This window comes from Girardinichthys multiradiatus, chromosome 19, assembly GCF_021462225.1.
Source record: "Girardinichthys multiradiatus isolate DD_20200921_A chromosome 19, DD_fGirMul_XY1, whole genome shotgun sequence".
NCBI classification, from domain to species: Eukaryota; Metazoa; Chordata; class Actinopteri; order Cyprinodontiformes; family Goodeidae; genus Girardinichthys; species Girardinichthys multiradiatus.
The window spans coordinates 19,616,528-19,628,983 of record NC_061811.1 but is presented as its reverse complement, the minus strand read 5'-3'; the positions used below and the strand labels follow the sequence as shown (position 1 = coordinate 19,628,983).

Below are 12,456 nucleotides of genomic sequence, written 5' to 3'. Positions count from 1 at the left end.
ATCTGCTTGATTTATCAAGACATCGCTTAATTTCAAACGTGCTCCGACATGTTCGGAGTTTTCCGGGTTGCCTCGCCAGTCCTACCGGCGGTGGGGCGAGCTAGACCCGGTAGAGATCTGACCGGACTATCGGTACTGAGCTCCTGCTGCCAGTGATCACAGTGAACGTTAAACACAAGTGATTTCTAACAGTTTATGTTATTATTATTTTAATGTATTGTGTCTTTTGTTCATGTAAGTCAATTTGACATTACAGGTGATATTAAAGTTAACCTGAATAAATGGACGATTTTATGTAATCTTACCGTATCGATTGAGAATAACTAAGCTTTTAAATATTCATTTTTGATGAAGAAATGTGCTATATGTGTTTTTAAAAGTATATTTATAATTCAGCTAGCATTATAATTCGTGATTCCAGGTACAATTGGAGAGAAATACACTTTCAAATGCAAGCAAATCTCAGTAAAGAAGTGAAAAGTTTGAATGAGCTTGTTTTAGGCATTTGCATAGAAATATTTTAATATGTTCTGCAAATTAAGACAAATGTAAAATTTAAAAATGCTTTTTTTACACTGATAGATGTTTTTTGTTTTTTTTTGTTTTTGTTGTTTAGGGACAAAGGAGCAGACGGGCCAGTTTATTAAACTCAGGGGTGAGAACCACCACCTTTTTACTGGAGCTAAAAACTCAGCCACCGTGGCTTGGAGGTACAATAACAACATTCTTAGCAGTCAGTTTCTGTCCAGTTTCAGTAACTCCTATCTTTCTAACTTTCATAAATATCCATCCAGTGATTAACATACTTCTTTTGGTTTTCCCTCTTTCCTTTTGTTTGTTTAGGACAGTTCTGGAGAAGATGGACCAACAGGGGAAGGTCACCCCCTTGCAGGCCAAAAAAAAGTGGGACAATATGAAAAAGAAATATAAAGTTTGTTCAGAAGTTCTCATGTCACACACAAATAAAAATATTTCTAAAGGTCTTATTGGTTTCTCTGTTTAGTCAACTCTTCTTTTATTCCCTCTAACTTTAGGATTGTAAGTATCCAGGGTCAGGAGAGAGAGTCAGTGAAAATCCCACTGCTGCTACTTGGCCCTGGTTTGTCCTTATGGATGAGGTGTTGGGTCAGAGGTCTTCCACAACACCTCCTGTTCTAATTGCCTCCATCCCTGAGGACACTCCAGGGCCAACCAGATGGAGAAGGAAGACAGTGAGCCAAGGAAGGGGTCAGAAAAGAAAGAGGGACAGAGATGATGAGATGATGGAGTTGATCAGGGAGGACATGAGGGCACAGAGAATGGACAGACTGTTTTCCATCTTAGAAAGAATGGTACCGAAATAAGGTGCTATATAAGAAATAATATTAAGTTTTGTTCAGATAGTTTCTTAAAGTTTTAAGCTGTTCTAATAAATTTCAATATTGTTTTTGTCACCAATGTATTTTATTTCCATTTGACCTAACAATACATCAACTTCATTTAAATTTCTAAACACAGTTTATTTTGAAAATTACAAATAGCATTTTAAACAGAATGTGGAAAAAAAAAAACATTCAAACAGATCAAGATTACAAGACAAGGCATAAAATAAAACTATGTACAAGTATTTACAACGGCGACAGCAGGATCAACCTGAGTGACTGGTTCCTGGAAAAACCTCTTCAACAGAACAAAGAGGCAGATTTCTTTCTGAACAGAAAGTCTCTGGCGGTGTGGCTAAATCTCTCACAAGGTCAGAGACTTGGATGGGATGCTGCAACTGAGACCTGTGGTTTGTGTTTCTGGATGGTGAGCGAAGCATCACACAGGTGGTCTGCAGATGTTTGTGATTCCTCTTTCTGCTGTCCGTGTCATCAAGTTTAAAGGGCTGGCTGGACCACATCACTAAGATGTAATCAGAAATATGCAGAATTATAAGATGGTGCTCACAGAATATGACAATTAGTTATACCCCTCAAACATTAATCACATCTATAATAAACTTGCCTGCATACAGTAGTCATGTTCTGGTGGTATATATATACAAATATATTTTTATATATATATATATATATACACATATATACACTGCTGAAAAAAAAATAAAGGGAACACATAAACAACACAATATAAATCCAAGTAAATCAAACTTCTGTGAAATCAAACTGTCCACTTAGGAAGCAACACTGACAATCAATTTCACAGCTGTTGTGCAAATGAAATAGACAACAGGGGAAAATCTTTGGCGATTAGCAAGACACACTCAATAAAGGAGTGGTTCTGCAGGTGGGGACCACAGACCACTTCTCAGTACCTATGCTTTCTGGCTGATGTTTAGGTCACTTTTGAATGTTGGTGGTGGTTTCACACTCGTGGTAGCATGAGACAGACTCTACAACCCACACAAGTGACTCAGGTAGTGCAGCTCATCCAGGATGGCACATCAATGCAAGCTGTGGCAAGAAGGTTTGCTGTTATCTCTAAAGCTGTACATTTTTACATCATATCTCTTACATGTCATTTAGTTACAGTACAGACCAAAAGTTTGGACACACCTCATTCAAAGAGATTTTTTTATTTTCATGACTATGAATGTTGTAGCTTCACACTGAAGGCATCAAAACTATGAATTAACACATGTGGAATTATATACTGAACAAAAAAGTGTGAAACAACTGAAAATATGTCTTATATTCTAGGTTCTTCAAAGTAGCCACCTTTTGCTTTCATTACTGCTCCGCACACTCTTGGCATTCATAGTGATGAAAATAAAGACAACTCTTTGAATGAGAAGGTGTGTCCAAACAGTACAGACAGTTTGATTTCACAGAAGTTTGCATATATGTAATCAGCCCACAAGTACGCACTTGGAAGTATCCAGCCCTTGAATTGGGACACACCCTCGGCCGGCACATGGATCCTCCTCCTTCCTGTATATTGACCAATAGGAGAGGAGCTGGAGAGAAGAAGGCAGCCCTCCTCATTTGCATAATGAAGCAGAAATGCATACGGTAAAGGAAAAAGAGAGACGAGGAAATGTCAAAAGAACAAAGGCATGTGTAAGGAAAAGGAAAAAGAAAACATTTACATTTCTGGATGAAAACGCATGTGTAAGGAAAAGGAAAAAACAAAATATATATATTTCTGCTTTTATTTAAAATTTTGTCAGGATCGGTCCTCCACAGATTTCAGCCTTCCTGCCTTTGATCATGTATCCAAGCATTATACATCTTGTACTTCTGGGCTTCTGGAATATAACAGGACTGTAGGAGAATGGGATCCGGGTAGCGTCAAGTTGTGTTCTTTTTAGTAATTAATTTGTGTCGTTCTGTCTCAGCACATTTTTTGACTGCTCATTATTTGCAACAAAACGTTGGATTTTCAAATCCCTAAATCTTGGCAATTTCAAGAGTGCTGCATCATTCTCAGACTTTTTACAATTTTTAACTTTTCACAGTTAGTTAAATATCTTTTTGTCCCATTTAGCCTGAGAAATAGAAGCTGCCTTATAACTGTGTACACATTAATGTAGGGTTGTGATCTCCTTTGTCAATGCCCTCCCTCACTACATAACGGTCACAAGTGTTGCAAAAAAACAATATTGTCAAATAGCTCAGTTGTCATAATAATATGATGTCACCTGTGGCCAGTGGCTGTTTTTGAAATGAGTGAAATGCCTCCACACCCAGGGTGCAAGGTCAAGGGGCATCCAGAAAAAAAATCTTTAATTGCATCTCCTTCAGGTTTTCTATTGCTTATTATCAATAATGTGCTGTGCAGAGTGGTCAGACCTAAACTGGTGTATTCTACAGTTTGAGATTTTCACAACCTTTATTCTGCTTGTGAAGTTGTGAAATTGGTATTTTTGGTGCTTTTTTGGGATCAGCACAACCTTAGAGACAGGAGTGAAATTTACAAATATACGGATCACTCCTGGACCGAATCTAAACTGAGTACAGATTCTTTGATTTGTGAAACCTATTTGTGGAACACATTTCATTAAATTCTGACTTACTATTTTGTTTTTCAAAAGGTATGTTGAATATTACACAATTTTGCACAATCTGAATGCATTTGATCACTGCATGTTTAAAAACACTGAATATTTATCACTTCAAAGTAAATTCAAAAATTAACATTATTGCGCAACAGATATAATGGATATGTTATATTTTTTCATTATTCCTAAATTTGGTAAAGCTGAATTTCTCATCAGTCTGACTTTCATGGTTTCTTTTTTGTTAAATGCAGTTAAAGGGGAGGATTTAAAAAGTCTTCAGGATCAAGAGGTCCTCCAGTACAAATTTATGCTTTTTGTGCTTTCCTGTGATGCTTTTCCTATCACAAGTCAGAATTATCTTCAAAGTAGAAGCCAAGTAGTTCAGGCAGAATGTAATCTTTAATTAATCTTCTGTCTAAAATTGAGTAGAAATATTAGTTTACTCTTAACTCTATTATCAAGACAAGCATTTACACATCTGAGTCCTAAGATCACACTTTAACTGCACACAATGAAATAAATATAAACTCATTGTTGTAATTTTTTGAAACCTGCTTAGCTTTGGAACAATACCCTTTGCAACTGCTCCATTATTCAGTCTCAGATGATACTTGAAGGCAGCACACAGACAACAGGTGCAATCTATTAGTTCATGGTGCTACTGGTTGGTATAAAAAACAGGGCATGGGCTACTGGGATAATCATAGTAGAATTGACCACCACCAAGATGAAGCAGATGTGTGGGGCTTTCCTTGCTGCTGTTTTGCTTGTTTTCCAAATTTCACTACAGGTTTGTTTCTTGAAGTATTTTCAGTATTGCATTTACAAAGTCAGTTTGGCCTAATAGGCCTCAACTGACTTTTGAAAACTTAAATGCAGGAAGTCTTGAGTTTCTTTGATTTAAGTAAAGTACCACATTCTAATGGATCTTAAATGAAGGTTCTGACTATTGCAGATGGTCTGGGCACTGGATGGTCCAAATATGGCTATCATCAGAAGCATCTCCAAAACTACAAGTAGCACAGTAGCTGGCAGCACGGTCCCTACCAGCGCCGCGACAGCTGTTGGCAGCACGGTCCCTACCAGCGCCGCGACAGCTGTTGGCAGCACGGTCCTTACCAGCGCCGCGTCAGCTGTTGGCAGCACGGTCCTTACCAGCGCCGCGTCAGCTGTTGGCAGCACGGTCCCTACCAGCGCCGCGACAGCTGTTGGCAGCACGGTCCCTACCAGCGCCGCGACAGCTGTTGGCAGCATGGTCCCTACCAGCGCCGCGACAGCTGTTGGCAGCACGGTCCCTACCAGCGCCGCGACAGCTGTTGGCAGCACGGTCCCTACCAGCGCCGCGACAGCTGTTGGCAGCACGGTCCCTACCAGCGCCGCGACAGCTGTTGGCAGCACGGTCCCTATGAAAAATTCTACCTTCAAGTCGACATGTGGGAGAATCGTAGCCTATCCAGTTCTCCTGCTTGCTCTGATCTTGGTGGCACCTGTCGTGTACGACTGGTCCCTGTAAAAGTGTTGGACCAGACTGGACTTCTGCTGTCCGTTTAGGTTAAGCCTTGTCGTAAAGGACCCCTCCCATGAGCACATTTGGGTTTCCACTTACTATTTTGGGTGGAAGATATTTTGAGTTGTCTCAAGCACTAAACGACTTTTTCTATGTCCTGGCCCAACGTGTATCATAAAGTTCCTGTCTTTGTGCATTTTCAAAAAAAAGTCTAAAAGAATGTCTCCCATGTTTGTGAAACTGCCTCTGGAAGTTAACCTCTGTTCACTGTGATGTCTTAGAAATTTAAGTTTTGAAAGGCTTTGTATGACAACCTTTTTAACTTTGTAGGAGTTTTTAGACTGACTGAATAAAGCTGTACATGAAACAACTGATTTGTGTGCATGGTAATTGTAGTAGATTCTTGGCAATGGAAAGCCATGACTGAATGAAGTTGTGGCCTTGTAGCGTTAGCTTGGTGACACCTCTGCCATACTGAGAAGCCAAGTTTACCCTGGCAGCAGTTGTATTTTAACATGTTTTCTGCAGCTGCATTTTTAGCTATTCCTTTCTGATCACATGTTTCTATGATGTCTTGTAAGTACACCTTCTACAGCTGCTTCACAGTGAGCTTTAGGGAATGAAAAATTTCAGTTGCATGTCTACTTTTTTGTTTTCATATTAAGTCATGAGCCAAACTTTAACTTCTAACACATTATTTGCATAGGTTGAATATTGCCAGTGTGTGCTGTGTAATTTAAAGGTTAAACATATATATCAGGCAAGCCTAGCACTCAATGTAGATTCACAAAAATATGTCATACCCAGGCCACTTGGCTTCCACATTGCTGATGATGTGGGCTGCATTACATATGATTTTTACAGTACCAACTGCAATTCGCTGCAAAGTCAACTATGCTGCTCAAAAAAAATAAAGGGAACACTAACACATCCTAGATCTGAATGAATGAAATATTCTCATTGAATACTTTGTTCTGTATAAAGTTGAATGTGCTGACAACAAAATCACACAAAAATCATCAATGGAAATCACATTTATTAACCAATGGAGGCCTGGATTTGGAGTCACACACACAAAATTAAAGTGGAAAAAAACAATACAGACTGATCCAACTTTGATGTAATGTCCTTAAAACAAGTCAAAATGAGGCTCAGTCCAGGTTCTGGACACTACGCTGATAGACACAGCAAACCTTCTTGCCACAGCTTGCATTGATGTACCATCCTGGATGAGCTGCACTACCTGAGCCACTTGTGTGGGTTGTAGAATCTGTCTCATGCTACCACGAGTGTGAAAGCACCACCATTCAACATTGAAAATTGACCAAAACATCAGCCAGAAAGCAAAGGTACTGAGAAGTGGTCTGTGGTCCCCACCTGCAGAACCACTCCTTTATTGAGTGAGTCTTGCTTATTGCCAAAGATTTCTTCCTGTTGTTTATTCCATTTGCACAACATCTGTGAAATTGATTGTCAATCAGTGTTGCTTCCTAAGTGGACAGTTTGATTTCACAGACGTTTGATTTACTTGGAGTTATATTTTGTTTAAGTGTTCCCTTTATTTTTTTAAGCAGTGTACATAGGTATTGATTAAGTGTACTTACTACAGAATAGAATAGAATAGGAAATCGTTTATTGTCCCAAAGTGGGGAAATTCATGTGTGTCAACAAGACAAAAGGCAGTGAAAGCATCCAGATTCACTAAAACCATAGAAGTTACTAGACTAAAGGTTATAAGAACTGATCAGGAAAAACAATCAGGCTGTATAGTAAAGGAGAATAAAACCCAGGATAAATGAAATGTATTTTTGAACATATGTGGTTATCAGCAAGGCAAGCTCAATTAATTAAATTAGAGGTGCAGCATAGTCAGGTGACATTGGTGACAGAATCTGTGTAAAAACTGCAATATAATATAAAACAAAACATAATCTCCTTTATTTAGTGAAGGAACAGTGAATGTAACTGTCATGAATGCAGCAAAATCAGCCTGAAAACCCAGAAATATATGATTAGATAATGCTTGAACTCTCAAAATGTGATACAGATTAAATTACAGCTTCCACTGATACCTCCAGTTCTGTGACAATCTTCTTTTATTACTTGCCCAGTTTTTCAGATTGTAAAGCTACTTATAAATGTCCATGGGGCTCCTGTTTAAAATAAAATGCAACTAAACCTAAGCTATTTGTGTCCAATGATAATGAAATAAAACACAATGTCAACACAACCTCCGTTGGGGATCAAACCCCGGTGGGTAAGAACACGATCCATCATGCTAAGGAGGACGATCTGACTCTACTGAATGTTTGTGACTGATATCATGACCACATCTGCTATACAGTAACAGGGTAAGTGCATAACATTTATGACAGCATGACATACAGATGCCTTTGAAGGATTTTCTGTGTCACCTAAGTTATGACTGCCTGTTCTTTTCGATATTCTCCAATTACTTTTGCCAACTGATTTTTGTATTTGAAATAGATGTTCTCCTTTGGTTCCCTCCTCCCAAAGCTGCTGCCATTCTGATTTTACTTTGTTCATAATAACAGATTTTATTTTAGATTTACTATATGCAATTTCAATAATTCTATCTTGACTTAAAGACTGTTTGGCTAGACTATTTGCTACTTCATTACCTTCTATTTCTTTATGAGCAGGAACCCACATTTAACTATTACATGAAATTGTGTAGGTCTAAATAAAGTCTCCTAAAATTTCATATACTAAATCTATACGGCTTTTGGATGAGAAACCCATAATCAACATGAAGGAGGACAGTGAATCTGAGCAGATAAGAACTCTTTCTATTGTGTTTTGTTCTACCCACTGTAACGCCATCAGAATTGCAATCATTTAAACTGTAAAGACAGCTAAATGATCTGATGTTCTTTGTTTCAATGATATGTTTAGTTCAGGAATAAAATATGCAAATCCTGTTTTACCTGACTCTGAATCCTTAAAACCATCTGTTTATATTACAAGAAATGATATGTATGTGTTATCAATTCCATGATTTACAACATCTATCCAATTCCTCTTACCTTAATGAATAAATACATCTGCATTTCTTTGTGGATATTTAGATCAATATTAATGTTTGGAAACAATCAATAAGGTGTAACTGAACGGGGCACAGCAGTGCTCTTCTCTTGTAATTCCATTTCCCCACCTCATTTGTTTGTTGCCCAAGCAAAAAAGTATATTTTTGCCTTTCCACTTTGTATGTCTTTCTGCCTTATGTCTTTGCAAATTTGCCCAATAATTCATCATAATTTGTTTATACCTTAGATGCAAAGGGAGCTCTCCCATTTCCACCTGTACAGCCAAATTTGGAGAAGTTTTCATAGCCCCACAGCATAATCTCAGTGCTTAATTCTGAATTACCTCTAATTTATGAATCTTTTTTGTTTTGCAGCTTGTTTATATACTAAGGATCCATAATCTAAAATTGATCTTATCAGAGTGAATTAATAGTATGTTGTATTGTTGTTATGTTTGTTATGTATAATGTTAGGTTTTTTTCCTCTTTCTCCATTAAGCCCTATCGTCAGCGAATAATGAGTGCATAATATCCTGATCAACTCCAGAAAACCCTGCAACTTTTTTTCACACTGAACATCAACCTTCCATATTTACAAATGATTTTTTAAAGCTGATAATAGCATACACAATGATTTCAGCCGAGCAAGCAGGCTCTATATGACCAATGGAAATAACCCAGACTTGAAAGGACAACCCTGCTAGATTTTCAAAATAAGACAAAACATGCTCTACAAAATTAAAGCCTTTACATTTTAAATTATAGAAAATTGCAGCACTGGGCTTCACACTAATGTTGGAGTTCATCCAGTGTAGGAAATAGGACCAGGTCAGCCCTTTAAAAAAAAAATTATTGATAATTTCCAAATAAAAGCCTCAATTTGTATAGTTACTAGTGATTATTTAAGCTGATAATAGCATACATAATTATTTTAGAATATCAAGCAAGTTCTATGTAACTAATGAAAGTAACCCAGACCTGAAAGGACAACCATGCTGGTTTTTCAAAATAATACAAAATATGCTCTACAAAATAAAAGCCTTTACATTTTAAATAATAAATAATTGCAGGACTGGGCTTCACACTACTGTTGGAGCTCACCCAGTGTTGGAAATAGGACCATGTTGGCCTTTTAAACTAAAGCTTACTGAAACATTCAAAATTAAAGCCTCAGTCTTCCAGAGGTAGTAGTAATTTTTTAAGCTGATAATGGCATACACAATGATTTAGAATAGCAAGCAGATTCTTTATATCTAGTGGAAGTACGCCAAACCTAAAAGGACAACTATACTGGACTTTCAAAACAACACCTAGACATACCCTACAAAACAAACATCTTCATATTTCACACAGCGATAATTGCAGCATTGGTCTTAACACTATTGCTGGGACTCTGTGATGGAAATGGATCTACTTTATCCTTTAAAAATAAGCTCACTGATATTTACAAAATAAAAGTCTCAACATTCCTTAGTTGGGGCCTGCCATAGCAATGAAGGGAGAGCAGTGAGTGGCTTGACTCCCATGCCATTGCATGGTGGCACCTATTACTACACATCTCTAAACTGGACTCTTTATTTATTGGCGACTGCCAAAGCAATCCAAGGACGCATGATTACTGGTGAAACAAGAACAGGTCTACATATACATCTTAACATTCTACCCTCAATCGTGTTGCACACCGTTCTGTTGCTTTGGTTCTCAGGCCCACAACCTTTGGCTCTGGTCCTAGAAGCACGCGCTAAGAGGCAGGCCCCGTCTAAATTTCTTCAGAAATGTTCTAGTTTATTACTATTATTATTGTGTGAATGCTGAAGAGTGAATAATTTTAAACGGCAATTTCATAGACTTTTGTATATACGCTGATTTTAGCTTATACATTGCTTTTTGCATAGTAGATGGGTTAAATTAATATCAGCCTTCATGCTAGTGATACCCAATATGCTAATGTTAGCAATTTAGCTTCTCTTTCCCTTCTCTTCTCTCTTAACTGAAGAACACATTTGCCTTTTTAGGCAATTTCTTGTTTGTTCTTGTGTTTCTTCAGTGTATTTGTTGTTAGCTCATTTTTTCTGAAATGTCTGCAATTTTTTATGTATTTTAGCACTGACTTCAACTTCTTAGGCTATATTTTTGCTTCAGTCTGTTTTTCAGCTCATCTATGGCAGCTCCTTCCTGCTTTTTTAAAGTTTTTGTCAGTTCTCGCATTTCAACAACTCTTTCAACAAGTAGGTTTGAGGTAACTTTACATTGTTAAGCTGTTTTATAGCTAATAGTCTTCCTGCTTAAACAGATCAGATGACAGTTTTTCTTTGCAAATGTTTCTGCTATTTCTACTAATTTATCTGATTTCAGTTGATATTCTGCTGTCAACCTTAGCCACTTTCTGCCAGCCAGTCTGCAGTCAATTTCAGCTTGTTTCTGCCAGCTTTCAGCTAAAAAAAAAAAATCTGCTTTCAGCATTCACACTGCATTTTCGCAGGAAATGCAAATTTTTCTAGTCTTTCTTTGATTTTGTGATTTCCAGACCGACCCTGAAAGCAGCTTGCGCAGCAGCAACTGTGGTTGATGATGATGGCGCTGATGTCACTTGGAGTATAAAAAGCCCAGAAGAAGGTCTTGGTTGAATCTCTTGAGCTGCTGACGCGTTTGGAGTCGCTGCCTGAACACCAACCAGCAAGATGACTAAACTGTGCGTCAGTTTGCTTTCAGCTCTGCTGCTGGCTTTTTATCTCTCATCCCAGGTTAGTTTTTTCTTCTAAGACGTCTCTTGTAATTTTATTGCCATTTTTATTTTGGCATGAATGTTTGAGTGGCCAGCTTCTTTAACTTAAGTTAAAGAAAACAATTGTTTTCCCCTTAACTTTTTTGTGTATTTACGTTAAATAAATAACTTTTTTGTATATTTACGTTAAATAACCCTGCTTTATTCACATTAATCTCCATCGATGTTTGGGTTCCTGTTTAACTGTGTGAAGACGTAACTGCGCGGGCTATAACGTTACTGGTGTTCCGCTCTTGTTGCAGGTGGTTCAGGCAACTTCAAAGAACGTGACCAACAACACCGCCAACAGCATCAGTGGAAGGACCACAGTCATCCCGCTGCTCCTGTTCCCTATGACCTTAGCTTTTGTCTGCCTTCTCGATTGGTCCAAGTAAAGGACTAACTCCGCCCGTCCTGTCGGGCCAGCTGGAGAGTGGAAGCGAACATCAGCCTCTTCAACATGAAGTTCACCTAAAAAGAACTTTCATCCGTTTTACGCACCAAATCAGGACGCGCCCTGTTCCCCTCAGCATGTCCTGAGCCTTGCTAGGTGTTTCATGAACTATATATCTTTCTTAATCGGGAGTACACGGCGCCAGTAGTAATTAGTAATGTTTATGGGGGTGGGAGAAAATGTCAAGCTTTTTCTATTAAGGAACTAGTTCTGAAAGGCTAAGATTTGTATCTATTTAAATGTAAAGCATGAAACTTGTCTGGAAGTTAATAAAGCCTTAAAATGTCTGCCTTTTTATTGCCCCCCTTTAAATTGAAAGATTTAATCTTTTGTTTTTGTGGTCTTTCAGTCAGAACTACAAATTAAATTGGGCTTATGATCTGCTTAAAGTTAAATCTCAAGAATTAAGGTGGAGTTACCCCCAGCCCCAATCGCTGCCAAAAGGAACATTGCTGTCAAATGTTGACTGCTCAAACTGACTTCATTGCGGTTTGGTTGCTGTCTTAAACCACAAGGCAAATTTGCTAACTTGCAGACTTTGTCTTGGATCAATTTCTTCCCATCAAAATTGAGGTTGCATAGTACCAGAGTTGGATAAACGTTACCTTGGTGACTTTAACAACCCCTGTTAAAGGTAAACCTAAAGTGTACAGGTTTTAAACTGCAGTTATCAACTTGCAATGGTGCTGCATATCACACTGCAGAT

The 12,456-nt window shown here is 38.1% G+C and overlaps 1 protein-coding gene and 1 long non-coding RNA gene across 3 annotated transcripts; both read left to right on the top strand.

Annotated features, from left to right (window-relative positions):
- Positions 1–4,646: 4,646 nt before the first annotated feature.
- On the top strand, positions 4,647–5,860 carry LOC124855791 (hepatitis A virus cellular receptor 1-like). Of its 2 annotated transcripts, none has more exons than XM_047345881.1 (2): positions 4,647–4,769; positions 4,935–5,860. In XM_047345881.1, exons 1-2 carry the CDS (start codon positions 4,707–4,709, stop codon positions 5,490–5,492), a joined length of 621 nt encoding a protein of 206 aa, XP_047201837.1. In that variant the 5' UTR covers positions 4,647–4,706; the 3' UTR covers positions 5,493–5,860. The 2 variants fall into 2 exon arrangements, with proteins under 2 accessions (XP_047201837.1, XP_047201838.1); XM_047345882.1 differs by having other exon boundaries at positions 4,679–4,769; positions 4,919–5,860.
- A 5,256-nt stretch (positions 5,861–11,116) lies between these two features.
- LOC124855754 lies at positions 11,117–12,037 on the top strand. The gene is made up of 2 exons (XR_007035135.1): positions 11,117–11,276; positions 11,560–12,037. It is a non-coding gene; the product is annotated as an uncharacterized LOC124855754 (long non-coding RNA).
- The last annotated feature ends 419 nt before the right edge of the window (positions 12,038–12,456 follow it).